Source organism: Trichechus manatus, unplaced genomic scaffold (assembly GCF_000243295.1).
Source record: "Trichechus manatus latirostris isolate Lorelei unplaced genomic scaffold, TriManLat1.0 scaffold00015, whole genome shotgun sequence".
Lineage (NCBI taxonomy): Eukaryota > Metazoa > Chordata > Mammalia > Sirenia > Trichechidae > Trichechus > Trichechus manatus.
The window spans coordinates 26,979,055-27,001,380 of NW_004443951.1; the positions used below are offsets into that span (position 1 = coordinate 26,979,055).

The 22,326-nt window shown below is 50.6% G+C and overlaps 1 protein-coding gene across 2 annotated transcripts in view; it reads left to right on the forward strand.

The window, feature by feature from the left end:
* LAPTM5 (lysosomal protein transmembrane 5) overlaps positions 1–16,645 on the forward strand; it is a 28,273-nt gene extending 11,628 nt beyond the window's left edge. The window contains exons 2-8 of one of the 2 annotated variants that reach the window (XM_004372031.2): positions 6,600–6,693; positions 7,403–7,479; positions 9,128–9,256; positions 10,586–10,708; positions 11,937–12,032; positions 14,555–14,647; positions 15,914–16,645. In XM_004372031.2, coding sequence (XP_004372088.1) covers positions 6,600–6,693; positions 7,403–7,479; positions 9,128–9,256; positions 10,586–10,708; positions 11,937–12,032; positions 14,555–14,647; positions 15,914–16,003 — 702 coding nt within the window. In that variant the 3' untranslated portion in view covers positions 16,004–16,645. Of the gene's footprint in view, positions 1–6,599; positions 6,694–7,402; positions 7,480–9,127; positions 9,257–10,585; positions 10,709–11,936; positions 12,033–14,554; positions 14,648–15,387; positions 15,409–15,913 lie in introns of those variants that run through there. The other variant, XM_023727305.1, reaches the window with a different exon arrangement.
* Positions 16,646–22,326: the final 5,681 nt, after the last annotated feature.

A 22,326-nucleotide genomic window follows, 5' to 3' on the forward strand; every position in this document is an offset into this window, starting at 1 on the left:
GGAAACTGAGGCACAGAGAAGTAAAGTGACCCGCCCAGGATCACATAGGGGATAAGTGGCTGCATGGATTCTTCCTGAGGTCTGTGAGCCCAGTGGCGCGAGCAGGAGACCGTGCTCGTACACTGCAGGAGGGTGGGGGCTGTGGGGAGTCGGGCAGGGGCGAGGAGGACGGGAAGGGCAGGAGCCTCAAGAGAGTAGCCCACGCCATGGGAGGAGGCGGTGCAGGCAGCTGGGCTGGGGCTGCAGCCGAGCGAGCATGTGGCCCCTGAGATGGGGGCATTGCGATGGTATCAGGGCTGGCTGGTGTTGAAGACTATAAGACTTTGACAATTAAAGAGACCAACTAGTTATTAAGAGTGAGAGACAAAGAGAGAGACGTTTGCAAATGGGCAGTCCGTTCTAGAGAAACTGCTGTGAATATTGCAAAGTGGTTTTTTGCTTGTGTGCCATTTACAATCTCGTAATGAAGAAAGAATGTACTGCTGGTTCTTTGAAGGTTATACAGCAGTGCAGAAGAACAAGTCACATGGAATACACAAAATCCTAGAGATACAGCTCTTGGGAAAAAGAAACTTTTAGGCTAAACATCTACCATCTGTTACTTCAAAGTGAGCAAGATCCCTGGGAAAACAAGAAGGGGCATTTTTGGGAGTGAATGAGATTGGTTTGTAGAGGTATATTTAATGATAAGATATTCAGAAGTCTTGGAGTGTTGTCCAGGCTTCTGGGGAGTTGTTTAATTTCAACACTGGGGTGGTGGCTGGGGAGATAGCACTCTCGGGGGGAACAGACTCCGCCCGGCTGCCCATGATAAGCTGTGACAGGAAGTAAGGGGGTGTTAAGGGGGGCTTCCTCATGATGCTGACACATCTGGTTCTCCTCTCCCATCCTCCCCCTAGAAAGCCCCAGGGGTGCCTGGAGAAAGCAGGGTGGGCAGGTGAGGTCTGGGGGACTGAGCTTGGGGGAGGGGGTGATAATAACAAAAATGGCCTAAGTGTGGGAGAGCCCTTGAGTCCCTAGGCTACCCGAGGGGGAGGAGGCAGGGTCAGTGTGGAGCTGCTCTGAAAGGGGAAAGGGAAGAGCCGGTGGCAGGAAGACTGTGGCACTTGTCACACACTTTGCAAACTGTATTATCTCGTGGGGAAGAGTTGGGGACAAGTCCGTGCCCGACTCCTTGTGCAACCTCTACTAAGTCACATAGAAATACTCATACGCAAAGTGGAGGATGACCCTGACCTCGCAGATTTGCCATGAGAGCTCCATGAAGTTCATGGAACAGAAAGTGCCAAGGCACCAGCTGGCACACAGCAGGAGCTCCCCGAGGCTAGTGTTCTTCCTCTGTAAAATATATTCCCTGAAAACCTCAGAGGGTCTGCTTCTGAGAGGTGGGTCCTGAGCCCCGAGGAGGGCCGAGAGAGTGGGCCCACCTTCCTGGAGAGGCAACTGGCCTTGGAACCCCAGAGCTGAGATATGTGGTATCACCACCCCATTGCTATGATCTTCGTCATCATTATCACGTTACCACTCTCATCACCCCATCAACGTTATCAACATCATCACCATCATCTTCACCATATGATCATTGTTCTCACTGCCAACAGTTATCACCTCCCAGCATTTCTACGGCTGCTACAACCGCCGTCACCACCACCCCTGCCACATCCAGTGTGTCATCGATTTTCACAACCCCCTCCCCCCAGCACACACTCTTCACCGTCACCACCACTGTCAACACCAGCAACATCATGACAGCCAATCTCCACCTGCCAGCATAGGCGCCCTTGTCATCCCCACCTCACCAGCATCTCCTCCACTGCACTCAGCCTCACCAGCGGTGCCATGATTGCCACGGCCATGTTCAGTAGTGCCCCTTCCTCCTACAACTCCCCACTGTCTCCCTTTCAGCTTGAGCTGTTAGTTGCGCCTCACTGCCACCAGGAAAAGAAGTGGCAATTCTCCTTCCCTCATAGCCACTTCTCTTACCACTTAGGGAAGTTGTGTTTGTTATTAAAAAGAAGGGATGGGAATGAGAACTGAAACCAGGGAGAAGCAGAAGGAAGGGATGAAAAAGGAGAACAGAGAATTTGGGGGGCAATGGGATGAGCTGAGTGGGCCCAGGATGGAGGTGGTACTGCAGTCTGAGCCCTGGCTCTGCATCAGTCTTGTGGTGTGACCTCAGGCTGGTCACCATCTCTCTCTGGGCCTTACTTCCCCATTGGCGATACGGGCATAATGTTCTCCTGTCTCAATTTATAGCTCTGAGTTTCCCTGGAGGGATCCAAATATATCTTGCACTGCCAGGCCTCTGGCCTTTGCACATGATGTTTCCTCTTCCTGGAATGTTTTTCTCTCTTCTTGTTATGGATTGAATTGTGTCCTCCAAAAGTGTGTGTCAGCTTGGCTAAGCCATGATTCCCGGCATTGTGTGGTGTCCACCATTTTGGGATCAGATGTGATTTTCCTATGTGTAGTAAATCCTAACCTCTATGATGTTATTGAGGCAGGATTAGAGGCAGTTATGTTAATGAGGCAGGACTCAATCTACAGGATTAGGTTGTATCTTGAGTCAATTACTTTTGAGATATAAAAAAGAGAATTGAGCAGAGAGGAGAAAGACTTCATTACCATCAAGAAAGGAGGGCCAGGAGCAGAGCAGGTCCTTTGGACCTGGGGTCCCTGTGCTGAGAAGCTCCTAGACTAGGGCAAGATTGATGACAAAGACCTTTCCCCAGAGCCAACAGAGAGAGAAAGATTTCCCCCGGAGCTGGTGTGCTGAATTCGGATTTCTAGTCTCCTAGACTGTGAGAGAATAAATTTCTGTTTGTTAAAGCCACCCGCTTGTGGTATTTCTGTTACAGTAGCATTAGATATCTAAGACAACTCTCCATTGGAAAACTAATTATCCTTCAAGGTCATGCTCAAGGTTTGCCTGTTTGTGAAACTTCTTGGCAGCAGTGATCATTCCCTCATCTGGGACCCCAAGCCGTCTGTTTCATCTTCTCAACAATCCTGCGTTTGGTACTGGGTAGGAAAGGATTCTGTTTCCACTTGCCAAATGAGAACCCTGAGGCTCAGAGAGGGCAGGAACCTGCACAAGAACACAGAGTGAGGCAACCTCAGAGCCTGACTCACACCCTCTGCCCGGTCTCTAACCTGTGGCACCAGAGGTTAGCAGACCCCAAAGGTTAGAAGTCCCAAGAGAAAGGAAGGAGACTCAGCTCCCTGTGCCCAAGCAGCTCCCTAGGACATGGGAATAACTGTTGACCCACTGGGCTGCCTTGGAGACTGTAGAGCCTACAGGCCAGGGCCAGTGGCTTATCTTGACAGGGCCTGGAGGTGATAGGTGCTCAAAAAATGTTTAAGGATGAATAAACAAGGGAGTGAGTGAATACTCACACAGATAAATGAACACTGTCCCTTTGTTGTGTGCCTGATCTGTGCACAGCATGTTGTTTGATCTGCATGGCAACCCCATGAGGCAGGTCTGGCTATTATCTTCATTTCTCAGATGAGGAGCCTAAGGCCCAGAGTGGTTAGTGGTTGGGAATGAGGGAGGGTGAGGGCCCGAGGCCTGGGACATCTAGACTCTTGGGGTTTTCGGACAAGTTGCAGCCCGTGCTTCTGGTAAGCCAGGTACTTTCCGGTAACTACAGACGGCCCTTGGTCGGGGCCATGATAGAGCAGCGAGGAACTTCTAGTGAGCAGGGCACAGGCCCCAGGTGGGCAGGAGGGCAGAAGACTGGGCAGCCTGGGTGTGACGCACTGCGGTTTGCAGAAGTTCTGCTCACTGATCTCCTTAATCCTCTGTGGTTGATTCTCCCAACGGCCCTGAGTGCAGATAGGGGTGACTCTCCTCATTGACTGGAGGGGAGACCGAGGTCAGGGAGGAGCCAGAGCCGGCCAGGGTCACATACCAGGGAGGCAGTGGAGGAGACTGCCCATGCCCTGGCTGCTGCCTCTGAGTGCTGAGTGACCATGGCTGGGCTTGGCTGTCAGGGTAGGGTGGACAGCTGGTTGGTGAGATCAGGAGCTGGTCCCAGAGCAACCTGCCCAGGCTGGGTGTAGTCCTGAACCCTGGAGCAGAGGCAACAGAGTTCAAATCCCAGCTGGGCCACTTACTGACGGTGTGGCACAGGGCACGTGAGTTCTTTCTGAGCCTTGATTTCCTCGTCTGTAAAATTGGGTAATATTCCTTCTCTTTAGGGTCTTGGGGGATTGCAGTGCAAGCCTGTGTGTACAGGAATGAGCAGACAATATGTGCTCAAGGCATGTCAGTCCCTCTCCATCTTTTAGGGAGCTGCTTGGGCCTTGGGAGCTGAGCCTCCTTCCTTTTTCCTGGGACTGGTGTCTCCAACCAGAAGTTGGGAGTTAGGCAGAGGGTGTGAGTCAGGCCCTGAGGTTACCTTGCTCTGTGTCCTTGGGCAGGTCCCTGCCCTCTCTGAGCTCCAGCATTCTCATCTGGCAAATGGAGGCAGAATCACTCCCGACCCTGCACCCTTGACAGGGTTGTTGAGAAGATGAAATAGGTGAAGGCTGAGTGTGGTTTCTAAACGTGGGTGGTTTTTACAAAAGTAGAAGTAGCTTCTGGTGCCTGCTGCAGCTTCTTGCACATGCTTAGGTTTTGCTGTGGGGAAGGGAACTGCGGAGGTGATAGGAGAAGGGTGCCCCTTCCTGATTCAAAGAATCACTGACATGGGAGTGGGGATGGGAGGAGGCTGGGAGACGCTGGGCAGGCTGTGGAGGGGTGAGGAGAATGGGATCTGGACCCGTTGGCCTGGGTTTGAATCCTGGCTCTACCAGTTGGGAGGCCTTGAACAAGCTTCTCTAGTTCTCTGAACCTTGCTTTCCTCATCTGTGAAATGGGGTGAGGTATTAAGAAGAGTCCCCTCATTGGGTGGTGGGAGGATCACCAAGATGGTGTGGATAATGCACTGGGCATAGAGGCAGGCTATACAAATGTCGAATCCTTTCTCTTCTGGGTGCCATCCACCATTTGGAAGGGGGGTTGGAGAGGGGATTCTAGTGATGGGGGATTGTACGCAGCGTGGCAGACCTGTGGGAGATGTTCAGGCCAGGACTGAGGGGTTGGGGGTTTGGTGGGTTAGCAATGGTCTCCTAAGCGGGATGATGTCCAAAGTGATGACTGGGGCTGCAGGAAGACAATATTGTTGTTGTTGTCATGTGCCGATGAGTGGATTCTGACTCATAGTGATCTTATAGGACCGAGTAGAACTTCCCCATAGGGTTTCCTAGGCTGTAATCTTTACTGGAGCAGATTGCCAGGTCTTTTCTCCCGAGGAGTGGCTGGTGGTTTCGAACTGCCAACCTTTCAGTTAGCAGCCGAGCGCTTTAACCATTGCATTGCCAGGGCTCCTTAAGACAACTATAGAATTTCTAAAAATCACATTCTTTATTAATTTCTGGATTTTTTTCCATGTATATTCTATGATGTTCATGATAAACCAAGACAACAAAACAGGCATATAATTTAGAAATAAAAATATATCGAGGGGTGTGTTCAAAAGGTTTTACTGACATAGGTGCATGATCAAAATATGTGAACCCTCTGGGGTTGGGACTAGCAGGAGCTCTGAGGTGTTTTGGGGATAACGGGAGTGGGAAAGAAGCAGGATAGCCCTGGGAGACCTAGACTGTAGTCTCTACTCTCTACTCGACATGTGTCCTCAGGAAAGCCACCTAACCTCTCTGAGCTTATAAAACCAGCACATGGAATGGAGTTTACGATTGTTTGATTTTGAGCTTCAGTCCAGATCTCATGGGGGATGGGGTTGACAGGCACCCTGGTGGGGCTCAGGGGTCAGATGCACTCCAGAACCCTCCCAAGTCTGTGTCCTAGAAGCTGGGATTTTAGTCCCATAATTGATGATTTCAAGAACTTGAATCTCTTATGATGCTTGGATGCTATGACCTAAGATCCCACTATATCCAGAGTCTGTTGTTATAAAAGGAGGTGCAGAGGAGGGTCTTAGTCACCAGCAAGAGCCCTCAACCTCTCCCCTCTCCCACTACCTCCCCAAGCTTGACCTTCAATAGTAACAGTTACTGCTTATGAGAACCCAGAAGTTCAAAGTGCTGTCCTGGATGTTCTCATTTAGTCCTCGGAAAAACCTTCTAAGGTAGTTACTAGTATTATTATAGATGGGGAAGAGGAGTCCTGGTGGTGCAGTGGTTAAGCATTCAGTTACTTACCAAAAAGGTAGGAGGTTCAAACTCACCAACCACTCCGAGGGAGAAAGGTATGGCAATCTGCTTTCATAAAGATTAGAGCTTTGGAAACCCTATGGGGTAGTTCTACTCTGTCCTACAGGGTCTCCGTGAGTTCAAATTGACTTGACAGCAACAGATTTTATACAGGGGAAACTATGACACAGAGAGGTCAAGTAACTTGCCCAAAGTCACATAGCCTGGGAGAGGAAGAACCAGGATTGGAGCTGCCATCTGTAAGGGCCACACCGACCTGGCATTCTATCACCCCAGGTCCCCTCCCCACAGGCCCCTGACAGCATATGATCAGGGTGGGAGGCGTAGTGGCGGAGCTGCACAGTCCCTGGCTAACCAATGCTCTCTTCTGTCCCCAGATCATGAGCATCTTGTTGTTCATTGAGCACTCGGTGGAGGTGGCTCACGGCAAGGCCTCCTGCAAGTTCTCGAAGACACGCTACCTCAGGATCGGTAAGTCCAGGGGAGGCCAGTGGAGGTGTGTGGGGGAAGAAGGTGGGGAGGAAGAGGCGGGCGGCGGGGAGAGGCCTGACCTGGGGCAAACAGGCTGCAGTTTGAGGCTTTGCCACTTCTTGGTTGGATGACCCCAGGCAAGTCCTTTCTCCTCTTTGAACCTCAGGTTTTCCATCTGCAAAATGAGGATAGTCCACCTGTCCCCACCCAAGTCTCAAGGTCATGAAAGCAGATGGGATGACACTTTGAAATCCCAACTAACTATTAAGGGTGACAGCAGGACTCCCCTGCTTAAACCCATCAATTGCTGCCCATCACACTAGAATAAAGTCAGAACTCCTCACAGAAACATCTCCGTACACACTCCCTCCCTCACTGTGCTCCAGCCACACTGACCACACCAAGCTCATCCCTGTCTTGGGGCCCCTTCCCTCACACTTCATGGACTACTCCTTGTCACTCAGCTCACAGGCCACCTCCTCAAGAGAAGCCTCCTTGGCTCCCTCTGCCCTCCCACCCCAGCACCCTGAAACATTCTTTTTATTGTCTTTGTATTCCCTGAAGACTGAGAACTCCCTGAGGGCAGAACCTGGGCTCTTATTCACTACTGTACCTCTACATCAGTGGTTCTCAAAATGCGGTCCTTGGAGCCCTGTAGGGGTGCCCAGGGGCACCTCTGGGTCCCTCACTGCTCTATCTTGTCTTTCAGCTGACCTGCTGTCCAGCTTCCTGCTCATCACCATGCTCTTTGTCATCAGCCTGAGCCTGCTGATCGGTGTGGTTAAGGTGAGGGCCGGGGTAGGGGGAAAAGGAGTGGAGCCAGGAGCTGGTGGGGTGGCAGAGCCCCAGCTGCCTTCCTGCTGTCCCTTTCTGTTAACACCCACTGAGTGGGCAGCACTGGCTGTTGGGAGGGTGGGAGGTGGGCCTTTTGGGAAGCCCACCTGCACACCGAGACCCTTGCACTTACCTTGAAGAGAACCGTTTCCACATGGGCAATGACTCATTGGGCTGGGGCCTTTGCTCTCGGCTAAAGTACAGGACTCTGTGGAGGGCCCTGCACAGTGGCTGCTGCCAGTCATTGACACTTTGGCAAGAACTAGTTGGTGACCCACATCGTCTGAAACTGCAACGGCAGCACGGAATTTTGATAGAGCAAAAAGGAGGGGTCTTTTTAAGGCATGGGGAGAGGGCAGAAAGCATTGGAATTTGTAATGAGTGAGAGGATGCTGAAGCAGTGCCCAGTGTAGACACGTCTGGTTCAATTCCTTCCAGCGAGTGTGTGCTGTGCCTATGAGACCCATACTCTGGAAAGTTCTTGGGGAGCTCATGTCCGGACCGGGGCAGACAGACCCTCAGAGAGGCAGGGACTGCCCAGTGCTCCTTGGCCCAAGGGGAAGTTGGGGAGAGAGTTGAGACAGGCTGTGGCTCAACATCCTGCAAAAGAGGAACCGCCTGCCCCTTGGCCCCCAGAGAGGCAGGAAGCCACGGGAGCAGGACCCAGAAAGAGGATCCTTCCTGTGCAGACAGGGGGCCTGGTTCTGGCAGGGCTTGCAGAGTGGGGCGCTGAAACCTCACTATTCACCCGCCAGCTCACACCCACTCTCTCTTGAAACTCGAGGATTTCACATTGTGCAGGACGCCTCCCGGGTGCTTGTGCAATAACACAAATAAATGGTCCAGATAGAAAAATGGATCGGGTCATGCTGATCAGGACCCCGAGGGCCCGAGCTTCAATCTGGGCTGTTTCGGCTGCCTCCTGAGTGGTTTGGACAAGCCACATGAGGCACCAGGAAACCACCCTTTCTGTGATTTTGTCCTCAATGATGGCATTCATACTGAGTCATGGTAGGCATTTGCTTTAGTTGAAGGAGAGGGACTTCAGCCTCGGCCGCCAGGGCCTCTTACCACGCTCAACATCGTAGGGAGCAGCCAGCGCCGAAGAAGGTCCAGTCACCTACACAGCGAGGCTGTCTTCCCCTCTGGGCTTTTGTGGCCCCTTTTCCCTCCTGCTTGCTCCTACTCACCTTTCCAGATCATGGCCTGGTGTCTCCAACTCCAGGAAGCCCTCTCCGGCCCCTTCCCATCTGTGAAATGGACATAAAGCCCTTCCTTATTAGATTCTTGTGAGCAAATTGTATCAGGACTTGCTCCTTGAACCCCTGAAGCATGTATCCCTGTAGACGGGCCCGGTTCCCTTACACATCCGCCTCCTGCAACACCAGGACTCAAGGCCTGGGTCTTGGCTTCTCGCTGCCCCTAGAGTGCCACTGTGGACCCATATGGGGTGACCTGAACTAAGCCGGGCTGGGGGGGATGATTTGGGAGAGGGCCACTTTATCTGGGGGAGGGCAGAGAGCTGCAGGTGAGGGGACATGTTGGGGGTCCTCTGGCAGTGTGCAAGGGACACCCCAACAATGCTGGACCTGCCTTTCAGAACCGGCAGAAGTACCTCCTGCCCTTCCTGTCCCTGCAAGTCATGGACTTCTTCCTGTGCCTGCTCACTCTGCTGGGCTCCTACATCGAGCTGCCTGCCTACTTCAAGTTCGCCTCTCGGAGCCGAGCCGTGAGTACCCAGCCCTCTCCCGGCCAGCAGAGCCCAGTTCCAGTCTGGGGAGGCGGGAGGGGGCCAGATCACTGGGGTTAGGAGCTCTCTTGACCCCTTCCTAGTTGGTGACCTTGAGCAAGTCCCTGAGCCTCTCCCAACCACCCCAAGTTTCTTCACCTGTAAAATGTATCTGTATTTGCATCTCCTCAATGTGTCCTTGTGAAGATTAAACGAGTAAAATATATAGTGAGGGCTTACTTAGCACACGGTAAAACCCATTGCTGTCAAGTAGGTTCTGACTCATAGCAACCCTATAGGACAGAGTAGAACTGCCCCATAGTGTTTCCAAGGCTGTGAATCTTTACAGAAGCAGATTGCCACATCTTTTCTCCCACAGAGCGGCTGATGGGTTCAAATAGTTGATTAGCAGCCCAGCACTGAACCACTGCACCACGAGGGTGGTGGTGCAATGGTTAAGCGCTGGGCTGCTAACCCAAAGGTCGGTGGTTTGAACCCACCCATTGGCTCCATGGGAGAAAGACCTGGTGATCTGCTCCCATAAAGATTAACCGCCCCCCCGCAAAAAAACCCTATTGCCATTGAGTTGATTCCGACTCAGAGCGATGCTATAGGACAGAGTAGAACTGCCCCATAGGGTTTCCAAGGGGCGGCTGGTGGATTCGAATTGCCAACCTTTTGGTTAGCAGCCAAGCTCTTAACCACTGCGACATCAGGGCTCCCCTATAAAGATTACAGCCTAGAAAACCCTATGGGGCAGTTCTACTCTCTCACTTAGGCTTGCTATGAGTTGAAATTGACTTGCTGGTACCCAACAACAATAACAGCAACAACAGGACATGGTAAACACTCAGTAAATGCCCACTGCATGTGAATTGATACCACAGGAGAGGGCAAGTTCCCCTTTCACGCCCAGCCCCTGTCTCGTTCCTCCTTTGTAACCAAGTTACAAAGGAAGGAGGTAAAGATGATTAAAGGCAAAGATGAACGTCCACAGTGGGAATGCCCGTGAAGGCTGCACCAACCCATGGCTCAGTTACCTAACATTGCTTTGAACTCTTCCCCGACTACTGTCCTCGTGGAGACTGAGGGGCCATATCGGGGAAGGACTGTGGGCCGGGAGTCAGGAGACCCTGTTTCTAGTCCCAGATTTGCCACCAGCATCTGTTTTTCTCTGCACAATGGAGGGCTGAACTGGAGAATGGATGATGCGCCCTCTAGCTGAGAGTCTCAAGCTGAGGACCCACTATGTGCACTGCAGTAACTGGGCTCTCCGGTGGGGTCTAATTGCTGGTCTTTCTTCTTCCTCCTCATCCTTGTCCTTCCAAGGGCCCCTCCAAGGTCCCACTGATGACCCTGAAGCTGCTGGACTTCTGCCTGAGCATCATGACCCTCTGCAGCTCCTACATGGAAGTGCCCACCTTTCTCAACTTCAAGTCCATGAACCACATGGTGAGTCTGGGCAGAGCTCTGCCCCCACTCACTGCTATGTGGCCTTGAACAAGTTACTTCACCTCTCTGTGCCTCAGTGTTTTAAGTCAGGTTCCCTAGAAGCAAAGCCTGGAAGGAGGATTCTTGTTTGAGTGATTTATTGAGGCAGAACTTTCAGGAAGATACCTGTAAGGGGATGAGGGGAGCAAGTTAGAGAAAGGGGGGAAGCTAGGCACAGATGTAGCTTCAGCAGCAGTCCTGCCTGATCCTAGAGGGAGCCCTGGAGGGTGAATTGCACCACAGAAATAATATTAGTTTTTTTAGTGCTGTGTCACAAATCACCCCAAAACTTAGTGGTTTAAAACAACTAACATTTTTCACTTCATATAGTTTCTGAGGATCAGGAATTTGGGATCACCTTAGCTGGGTTGTTCTGGCTCAGGGTTTCTCAGGAGACTGCACTCAAGTTGTCATCGGGGCTGCAGACATCTGAAGGCTTGAGTAGGTAAAGGATCAGCTCCCAAGGTTGTTGGCCCTTTGCCTCAGTTCCTCACCATGTGCCATGTTAAGAGGGCTGCTTGAGTGCCCTCACAACATGGTGGCTTGTTTCCCCCGAGTGGGTGATCTGAGGGAGAGGGGCAGCAAAGAGGAAACCACAATGTCTTTTATGGCCTAATCTCAGAAGTTGCACACTTACTTCTGCCCCTTCTAATCATTAGAAGTGAATCACTGAGTCCAACCCACACTCAAGGGAAAGGGAAGTAACCTCCACATTTTGAGGGGAGGAGTGTCAAAGAATGTGTGGACACATTTTAAAACAACTACAGAGGTTGTCCCAGCCAGAGCAAGTGGGCTGGGTAATATATCTTCCATCAGTCTGTCACTGCCTATGAGCTGTCCCGGGGCAGGGGAGGGGGGCCTGCTGTCTTAGGATTGGGTGGCTCCCATCAACCAAGGCAATCCCCTACAGAAGGGCACAGGCATGGTCCACTAGCAGCTGATACCCACCAGCTTGGTCAAGGGCACCCGGATGGGGAACCAATGCATCCCCTGCACTTGGTTTCCTTGCCTGTCAAATGGGGCTAATGCTAGTAACCTGCTTCCAAAGGCTGTTGTGGCTATTGATCAAGGTAGTAAATGTGTCACACTGTGCCCTTGAGGGTATTGAGCAGGGGCTCATCATTCCTGGAGGTGTGGGTGCTGTTCCTTGTGACTGGAGGCACTGACATGGCCCCTAAATCTGCTGCAGAATTATCTCCCCAGCCAGGAGGGCATGACTCATAACCAGTTCGTCAAGATGATGATCATATTCTCCATCGCCTTCATCACTGTCCTCATTCTAAAGGTGAGTGGCCAAGCACGCTAGACTGTTAGAGGGCAGGGAGGTGTGTCCGCTGCTGCTCCCTGACTGCTTTTAACTCCTTCCTCCAGCCCTCCCCCCTCCAGCTCCTTGGACCCCTGCCTGGGATCCTCTGGGACACCCCATCTAGAGAAAGGGGATCTGCAAAGGCTGCCCATGCTCAGGTGTCAGGGACTTCATGCATAACCCAGAGAGGCCCTGACCGAGGGACGGAAAAATCTGCTCAGTCTGGAATTAGAATCAGATAGATGTGGGTTTGAATCCCAGCTCAGCCCTCACTAGCTGTGCTGTTGGTTTTCAATGTGTCACTTCTCCTCTCTAGGCCTCATGTTTCATCTGTAAAATGGGCATAATAAATCTTGCTTTGCCCATGTCGTAGTTTAATGTGATTCAGGCACCAAAATGTAGATGGGACCTGAGGTCATATTAACAGATGAGAAGGAGGGAGGGGAATGGTCTCATTTTTCTCTGGGTGGTCAGGCCCAGAGGTTGGAGCTCAGTTTCAGGTCAGTTTTTAGAAAGGTGGTGGCAGGCTGGAATGTGCTTATAGCAGCACAGCCTGGAGGGTGAAGAGGCACGAAACACTGCTGCCTGAGGGAGTCAAGGAAACTAGGGCTATTGAGCTTGGAAAAGAGATGGCTCAAGGGGGTGTGATCGTTGTCTCTAAATACCCAAAGGACTCTCATAGGGAAGAGGATTTAGGGGAGTTCTGTGGGATTCCAGAGGCCAGACCAGGGCTTGTGGCCTAAAAACCTAGGGAGGCCGAACTCAACTCAACAGAAGGAAGAGCTTTAAAAAGTGTTCCTTTCTGGTTTTGAAAGCAACATGTGATCACTGTAGAAATGTATTTAGAAAACATAGATGAGCAGCAAGGAGACAGTAGGCCACCATTCACATCCACTTGGGGACGGTCACAGCTGATGTTTGGGGGTACTTCTTTCCAGTCTTGCTTCTATGCTGGTGGCCCTGAGCCGGCTTCGCTTGCACCCAATGCCAACCTAGAAACACAGCTTCGCTCCTTTTTGTTATTGCTGTTAGGTGCCGTAAAGTCAATTTTGACTCATAGCAACCCCATGTGACAGAGTAGAACTGCCCCATAGGGTTTTCTAGGCTGTAATCTTTCGGGAGCTGATCGCCAGGGTCTGTTTCGCACTGGGTGGGTTTGAACCACCAACCTTTTTGTTAGCAGTTAAGTGCTTAACTGTTATGCCACCAGGGCTCCTTTGCTCCTTTTAAACCCTCCTCAAAGAACTAACCTAGCACAAGTGCATTAATGAGTGTGCAATAAGAACTTTCTTGAAGGCTTCATGAGGGAGATCAATGTGTGGTTTACATGTCACATTCTACTGGGGAATAACGCCCCAAGCCCCACCACACAACTCCATCTCCCCACCCCTCTTCTATTTTGTCATCCTCCTTGGGAGGGAATGTTCTCTCTGCCCCTTCACTCTGTCCCACTGGTCTCCTCCCTTCTACTCAGTTTTCCCTAGACCTTCATGCCTATTCCTTTATTGTTCATTTTCTCTGCATATGTATGTCTGCCCCATCTTACATAACTAAGCCCCCATTGTGGGATGCTGTAAAACACGGGGCCTTCCAGATGACAGGACATGCTCTCCTTATTCAGGAGGCAGTCTGGGGGCTGTCTCTTGTTCCTTGAGCATGCTCCTTGGGACTCCACGCCCCACCCTGGAAATCTTATCACTGTGTTTGTTCCAGACAAGCAGGGTTCTCTCCCCAATTCTTACACCAACTTCTAAGAGAAAAGGAAAAATGAATCTCATCTTGACAGATACATACATCTGTATATCCAATTTTTCTTCATTTATAAACATGAGCTAATGTTGGAGCCATTATTTTATAATCTGTTTTAAGAAAACAACAGACCATCAGCAATTTTGAAGAAAACCTTTCCCACCATCAGATCTATCTCAAGATGGGAGGGGCCATCTCAGGAGGTAGTGAGCTCCCAGTCACTGAGGTAACAAACAATGCCTGCAGGACTATTGCCAGAGATGCTGGGTGGGGTGAGAACCCTGAAAAGCACCCCCTGTCCTGAGAGCAGGTCCCTGGGTGGCACAAATGGTTTGTGTTCAGCTACTAACTGAAAGGTTGGCCACTCAAATCCACCCAGCTGTGCCCCACGGAAAAAAGCCCTGGTGATATACTTCCATAACATCACAGCCATTGAAAACCCTATGAAGCACAGTTCTACTCTGACACACGTGGGGTCTCTATGAGTTGGAATTGACTCAATGGGCAACAGACTTGGTTTTGATTTTGCACTGAGAGTCTGTAGACAGTGAAAAGGGAGGCTCTGTAATGCCTGCGACTGGCAGGGGAGCCTCCTCCCCCAAACACAATAGGGGATCTGAACAGTAGCAACTGGACGCTGCCTTCTAGGGTGAGCGGTGCCCCTCAGGAAGTGCCTGGTGTCTGCCCCAGGCCTGCTTGTGTGGTGGGAAGGAGGGTCAGCAAAGCACAACCTGACCTGGGTCTTGTTCTAGGTCTACATGTTCAAGTGTGTGTGGAAGTGCTACAGATTCATTAAGTACACGAACTCAGCTGAGGAGAGGAACAGCTCCAAGATGCCCCAGAAGGTGAGCCTGGTCAAGTCCCAGCTCTGCCACTCACTCGCTGTGTGATCTGGGGCAGGTTCCTTCCCCCTGTGGGCCTCATTTTCTCCACTTGTAAGATGACTGTAGGTCCAGAAGAAATGTGGAGTTCTCTTTTAGCTCTGAGAGTTTAGGATGTTATTCATTCATTCAACGTTTACTGCCCCTGATTCTTTGTCAGCCTTATATCGAGGCCTGAGGGTGGACAGAAAACTAAGATGCCACCCCATCCTAGAGGAGTGTACAGGCCAGAGTGAAGCCAGACACAGAGACCCAGTTACAACTTGCTGTGAAGCACAGGGGCTATGGGAGCAGAGAGGAGCCACCTAGCCTCATCTGGGGTGTCAGAAAGGCTTCCTGGTGGAGGCAACACTTGACCATGTTTTAGATGGTCAGTCAGTACAAGTTAGCTGGGAAAAGGGAGGGGAGGCCTTCCTGGCACAGAGGATGAGGTTTACTTAGAAGACTGGAGAAGTGGTGGGAAAAAGTGTAGTTGGTTTAAATAACAGGTGGCTTAATTTCCTTATTTGTAAAATGGGGACTGTATTAGTCAAGACTTATGGTTGCAAGTGGCAGAAACACACTCAATCTGACTTAGGCAAAACTGAGAATTTATTAGCTCATGGAGCTTATAAGTCGAACGTAGGTCTGACTTTAGGCCTGGCCAAGTTCTGACACCAGAACATGATCTAATTGTCTCCATCTTTTGACTTCACTTTCTTCAGTGTTAGCTCCATTTTCAAGCAGCCCTTCCCTCATGGTTGCAAAATAACTGCCAAAACCACTAGACTGACATCCAACTCTCTCAGCAAGCCCAGCAGAAAAATAAAGTTCCAGGAATAGTATGGCTGGACCAACTTGCATCACATGCTCTTCCTCAGACCTATGACTATAGCCACAAGGATGAAATTCTACTTTGAGTGGCCATGCCCAGGTCACATATCTGCCTCCTGGATCTGAGGGATGGGATCAGTTCTTCTGAAACCGTATGCTTTCCCAAGGAAAATAAAGCTTTATCAGAATAAGGAGAACTTGAGGCTGAATAGGCAAAAGCAAGCATGTCCACTACAAGGACAAGAACTGCACTTTATCTCATGCGTGTGATGCCTGGCACGTGATAAGTACGTGATACATGTTAGACGTCATCGACTCCTTCATTTTACCAGAGGTGGAGGATGGGTCCCCTCACCCCAGACTGAGATGTGGGTATTTCTTGCCAATTCTCAGCCCTTGTCACTCTGTCTTTTCTAGGTGGTCCTGCCATCCTACGAGGAAGCCTTGTCTCTGCCATCCAAGACTCCAGAGGGGGGCCTAGCACCACCCCCCTATTCGGAGGTGTGACCCTCGCCAGGCCCCAGCCCTGGTGCTGGGAGAGGCAGAGCTGCCTCATAATCTGCTTCTTTGCTTTGGTGGCCCCTGTGGCCTGGGTGGACCACCCAGCCGACTTCAGGACAATCTGCTTGTGTCCCCCTCGCTGGCCTGCTTCTCTGTGGGGCCTGTGAGATGCTCACAATTGGGTCAAACTTTTTGACTGAATGACTCCTCGGGTCTTTCCAAAATTCAGTCCAACAACTCTGGGCTTATTCTGACCAGCTACAACACTTGTTTAATCAATGGGTCATTCTAAATTTGGTAAGCCTGGTTAAACAATTGTCAACGTGACCAAATTAGCCAAACAATTGACAAATCCAAACCACACTTGTCAATTTATTAAAATAATTTGGTCAAACAGCCATTGCATTGCTTTGTGAATAGTTTACACAGAGCAATTAAGTTGAGTAATTGTAACCTGTTCCCCATTATATATATTACCTGTATAGTACATATCTGTGTATGTATATTTATCTATACATACACATACATAGTCAATTTCTTCAAATAGCTTGTTTAGACAATGATCAATTCAGCCAACCATCACTTTATTTATAATAGTGATAAAATTCTGCAAAAAAAAAAAAAAAAATCAAATTAACCCCAAAACCATTCAATCTAGTCCAACAACTAGTAGCCCATTCTACTTAATTCAGTATCTCTGAGTCACTGAATAATTGTCAATTCAAATGAAAATTTGATCAAACAGTTTCCAGTCCATCATACAACAGCTAGTTCCAGGAAATAACAGTTGTTTCAATCATAAAACAGTCACCTCAGACACCAACTGGTTTGCCAAAGAGTTGTCACCATTAACAACCAAACGATCGCATATTCAGTCATCCCGTGGTCTGTGCAGTCAAATATCAGTGGGTTCAGTGAAAGGACGTCAGCTCAATCACAAACAAATCCACCGGCCAGATCATCGATTGCCACCGATCAGTTGTAGGTGTGTCTGTTCTGTCCAATAAACTGTGGTCAAGCAGAAATTGAGCCCGGAAATCAGACAAATCTGTTTGTTGGACTAAATCCACAGGTTAGTTTAGTCAAAACAGGCAAACCCTTTGTGGCTGCAGACCCTGCCATGGGGGCTTGTGTTTGGTCGTGGGATTAGGACAGCGTGGGCCCCAGTATCCCCCCTTCTTGCCTGCTTCCTGATGGGCCAGGGTCCCTGAGGAAGCTGATCCACGGAGGCAGGCTCTCTGGGGTCTTTGAGGGGGTGCAGAGGGAGAAGGCTGTGCAAGGGGCTCCCTGCCAACACCCCCTTGTGTAATCGCTTTGTATGGGACGGGGAAGAAATTTCAATAAAGCAGCAACAAGCTTCTCTCTGGCTGGTGTGGTTTGTGAAATATGGTGTAGGCAGGGCTGGGGAGCTGCCTTCTACCTGCATTACCCCAACACACACACATACACACACACGCACACACACGCACACACACGCCATGCCCAGACAGTGAGTATCAAGACCTGACGCTGTTTCTGATCACCAATCAGGTACCACGCATTCACCTCGATGTTTCCTGAATCAGGTGTGGGCTCCTGTCACCGGAAGAGTACCTACCTGGAGCCAGGCCCTGCACTGGGCACTGGGGATGACCGTGATGGGTCAGACCTACCTCTGGTTACCCAGGTCTGGGGTGGGGGAGATGGGCCCATAAACAGGTGTAATAGCCCATGGCCAACTCCACAATATGGAATGTCTGGGGGCTGCGGGGGCACAGAGAACGGAGGGGCCAGCGAAGTCTTCCTGAAAGGAGGTTTCATCAAGTTGAGTCTGAAGTAGGCACCAGAAAGCAAAGTGGGGAAGGATGCTCTAGGCCAAAGGAGCAGGCTGTGTAAGGCCTTCATGGAGGTGGGAGGGAACCTGGGTGGGCAGCTCAGTGTGGCTGCAAGTGGGGTGGGGTGAGAGAGAAGGCTGGCGAGCCTCTGGGGCTGGGTCATGAAGGGCCTTTGCATACTCTGGGGATTTTTGGCTGCAACTCTCCTGGCTAACTCCAGCCAAGAAGGGTGTTTTTAGGAAGGGGATGGGTGCAAGAAAGAGAAACCTTGGAGAATCAAGTTTATGAGTGGGGGAGGTGGTGATGATGTTTTTTGGCTCACATAAATGAAAAGTCCAGGGATTCTGGCTCCGGGCATGGTTGGACCCAGGGCTCAAATACCGTCAATAATCTCTCTCTCTACTTCTCATCTTCTTCTCCCGGGGTTGCCAAGCTGTTGAGGGTTTAGCACTAAGCTGTACTCTGCTTGATAGTGCAGTCAGCAAAGAACCAAGGGCAGTGCGAGTTGAGCTCTGTCACCAGCACCAAAAAGGATGTAGCAGAGCCTTGAATGCCACGCCAAGGATCATGGAGGCTATCCTGGGGCAGGGAGAGCCTTTGAAGGGTTTTGGAGGGGGGAATGATGGCACCAGGTTTGTGTTTTAGGAAGCAAGAGACCAGAGGCAGGGACGCATAAAAAGGCTGGTGCAGTCATCCTGTGGGGAAGGAGAGAAGGTGATGGATTCGAGAAATGTTGTCAACCTTCTGGTGTTATCACCTTTTTTTGGGGATGGCAGGTTCTTCACAGATTTTATTTGCTCTTTATTGAATCCCCAGGCAATTGATTAAACCTGAATCTAACAGAGATGGAGAGAGATCTCCCACCCCCTCCATTCACAAATGAGGGAATCGAGGCCCAGAGACATCAAGTGACTTTCTTGAGGTCACACAGAGATTCAACCAAGCACCTTTTTGTCCACTCCAAGTGGAGACTGTTGAGAGGGGATGGGTCCCCAGGCTGTGAAGACCCATATGTGGAGGCCCCCCACTGCACTGAGAGGGCCCGCACCAAGTGAGGATTAGGAGCAGAGTTCATGGGAGGAGGGGGATCATCTCGTCCTCACCAAGGGGGACCAAGGAGACCCTGAACACTCTGATGTGACTCCCCATCCTTCTCCTCTCCCGCACCCTTGGCCAGAAGTCGAGGAACAGGCTGAGATGTATAGGGGGATTGTGCCCTGTGGCCAGGCGGGCTGGGAGGGGTAGCCGAGGAGCAGGAAATAGTTGGGTTTGGGGAAGTCCTGGCGGCCCGGCCAAGCTAAGCCACTGCAATTGGCTGGGCAGCCTCGTTAAGGCCCTATCAATGGCCCGTTTGAGGCTCTGACAGGGGTCCTTTGACAGGGGCTGGGCTGTTTGGGCCCGCTGAGGGGGCCTGTCTGAGCTGGGTGCTGGAAAGGAGCTGGCCCCAGGAAAAATGGGGCTGCGCAGGGCCGGACAGAGGTGGGAGGGGTGGGGTGAGGGGTGGCGGGTGAGGGGCTGTGCTGGACAGGCTGTCTCTGAGAGGGAAGGGAGTTGGCAAAATCAGACCTGGGGTCGCCGAGCCGCAGAATGTGATGCTTCTTGGGGTCTGTGATGGTACTAAGAACAGCCCTGTAAATGAACAGAGACTGGAGCAAGTCATCTGTGGGAGCCCTCTTGAAGGCCCCATGCAGCAGGGGTTGTGCGTGGTTATTCCTGAGTTCAGGAAGAGGAAGGGACTTGCCCGAGTCACCCATTGATCGAGTGGCAGAACTGGGGTTTCTTTCCGATAGGTCTGACTGGAGCCGCAGCCCGTCCTTCTGTACTTTCTGGCCAACCTCACCCTTGCTCTCAGGATCCTCCGCCTCACAAAGCCCTCATTTCACTTCCGTTCCCAGCTTGGGGTTGGCGTATCGGGGGAGGTTTTGGGGACAGCAGGGAGATTTTAGATGTTACAGTTCCCTGGAGTTGGTCACAGAGCAGTAGGACCTTGGACCAGACGGGATCTTGGAGGCTGCTGGTTCCAACCCTTCCGGGTGTGACCTCCGGATGTAGGCCGTCTCATCTTGGCTTGCACGCCCCCACTGATGGGGGACTCCTCCCTTTCAAGACTATCCCTTGCATCCTATTATACCTCTGATGGTCAGAAAGTACTTCTCCCTACTACTGACCTGAGGTCTTTTTTTTTTTTTTTTTAATGGATTTTTAAAAAATGGGTTTTAATCGCTGGCTTTGAGGGCTCCACATCTACTCTCTGTGCCCCACGGTAGCCTCTTGAAGAGGTGAAACTAGCCGTCCCAAGCCCAGGCCTGCTCTTACACGGAACACCCTCTCTGTTGTATGTCCCCCCTCCCCGACCACACACACATACACACACACACACACACACGCAGAAGTTCTTCAGCTTTTAGTTATGTGACATGAATTTTGGACCTCTAACTGGATCCTCATTCAATCATATGTTCATTCATTTATTCCAGAGTATCTCCAGAGGCCTACTCTGCCAGGCCCTGGGTCTGTGCTGCTGGGAGCACGGAGATGAACAGGCTTTGCCTGTCCCTGTCCTCATGTGGCTCCTCATGTGGCTCCTAGTCTCGCAAGAAAAATAGGAGCAATTGGAACATGGTGTGATCAGTGTTAAGATGGGGAACCCAGGGGAGGATTGCTGCCCCTGGGCTGCGGGATCAGGGCAGACTTCCCAGAGGAGGTGATTCCTGAGCTGAAGTGGGAGTTAGCCAGGTGAAGGAGGTGAAGGCATGCCAGGTGGAAGGACCTGCCTCAGCAGAGGAATGGAGGTTTGAAAGAGCTTGGAGAGGAATACAATGGGGCAGTGTGGCTTATAGCGTGAACTCTGGAGCTGGACTGCCTGGGTTTGAATCCCAGCTCCACCAGTTACAGTCCTTGTAATCTTGGAGAGTGGCTTCACTTCTGAACCTCAGTTTCCTCATTGGTAAAATGGGCTGATAATAATGTCTACTTCGTAGGATTGCCGAGAAGCAAAAGAGTTAAGTAGGTTAATTGCTAAGAACAATGTATCAGCCAGGAATGAGTTTGGCTGTAAGATAGAAAAAACCCAACTTCAGTGGCTTAGACAATTGGGGCATTTTTTTCAATAACTGCTGTTACTTCAGCAGTTTAAGAGAATTAGGACTGATGTCTCTTAATCTCTCTTTATCTTTGCCTCATGCTCATAAAAGGGCTGCTGCAACTCCCACAACGGTCTTCAAGGCAGGAAGACAAAAGCCTTCCCAGAAATAGCACCCTTTCCCTCCACAGGCATTCACTCACATCTCTTTGGTTGGAATTGGTCACATGACTGCCTCCAACTTCAGGGGAGTCTGGGAAAGTGAGTATTTTGTTTTTCCAGCCTGGAAGAGAGCAAGGGAATTAGGACCAAGCCACCCAGCAGTGCCTTCCACCTTGACCAGCGATTGGTAAATGCTCAGGAAAAGGAAGCTGGTGTTATTAGGCCTACGAGGCTGGAGCTGAGAATGCATTAAAGATTCCAGAGCCAAACCAAACCCATTGCCATGCAGTCGATTCTGACTCATAGCGATCCTACAGAACATAGCAGAACTGCTTCATAGGGTTTCCAAGCCTGTAATCTTTATGGCCACATTCATCTGTCAGTTGGTTGGATTGTGGTGGCTTGTGCATTGCTGTGATGCTGAAAGGTATGCCACTAGTATTTCAAATACCATCAGGATCACCTATGCTGGACAGATTATAGAAGAATTGATGCCTTTGAATTAGGGTGTTGATGAAGAATATTGAATACACCATGGACTGCCAGAAGAACGAACAAATCTGTCTCAGAAGAAGTACAACCAGAATGCTCCTTAGAAGCGAGGAGGGTGAGACTTTGTCTCACGTGATTTGGACATGTTATCAGGAGGGACCATTCCCTGGAGAAGGACATCATGCTTGGTAAAGTAAAGGCTCAATGAAAAAGAGGAAGACCCTCAATGAGATGGATTAACGCAGTGGCTGCAACGATGGCCTCAAACATAGCCAACGATTGTGAGGATGGTGCGGGACTGGGCAGTGTTTCATTCTATTGTACATAGGGTCACTGTGAGTTGGAACTGACTCGATGGCACCTAACAACCAGAATCTTTTTTTATTTTATTTTTATTGTTGTGCTTTAAGTGAAAGGTTACAATTCAAGTTAGTCTCTCATACAAAAATTTATACATACATAGTTTTGTGACCCTACTTGCTCTCCCTATACTGTGACAGCACACTCTTCCTTTTCACCTCGGATTTCCCATGTCTCTTCAACCAGCTCCTGACCCTCTCTGCCTTCTCATCTCGCCTCCGGAAGACAGCTGCTCATTTAATCTCATGTATCTACCTGAGCTAAGAAGCACACTCTTCAAGAGTATCATTTTATGCCCCATAGTCCAATCTAATCTTTGTCTGACGAGTTGGCTTCGGGAATGGTTTTAGTTTTGGGCTCACAGAGAGCCTGGGGGCCACGTCTTCCAGGGTCCCTGCAGTTTCAATCAAACCATTAAG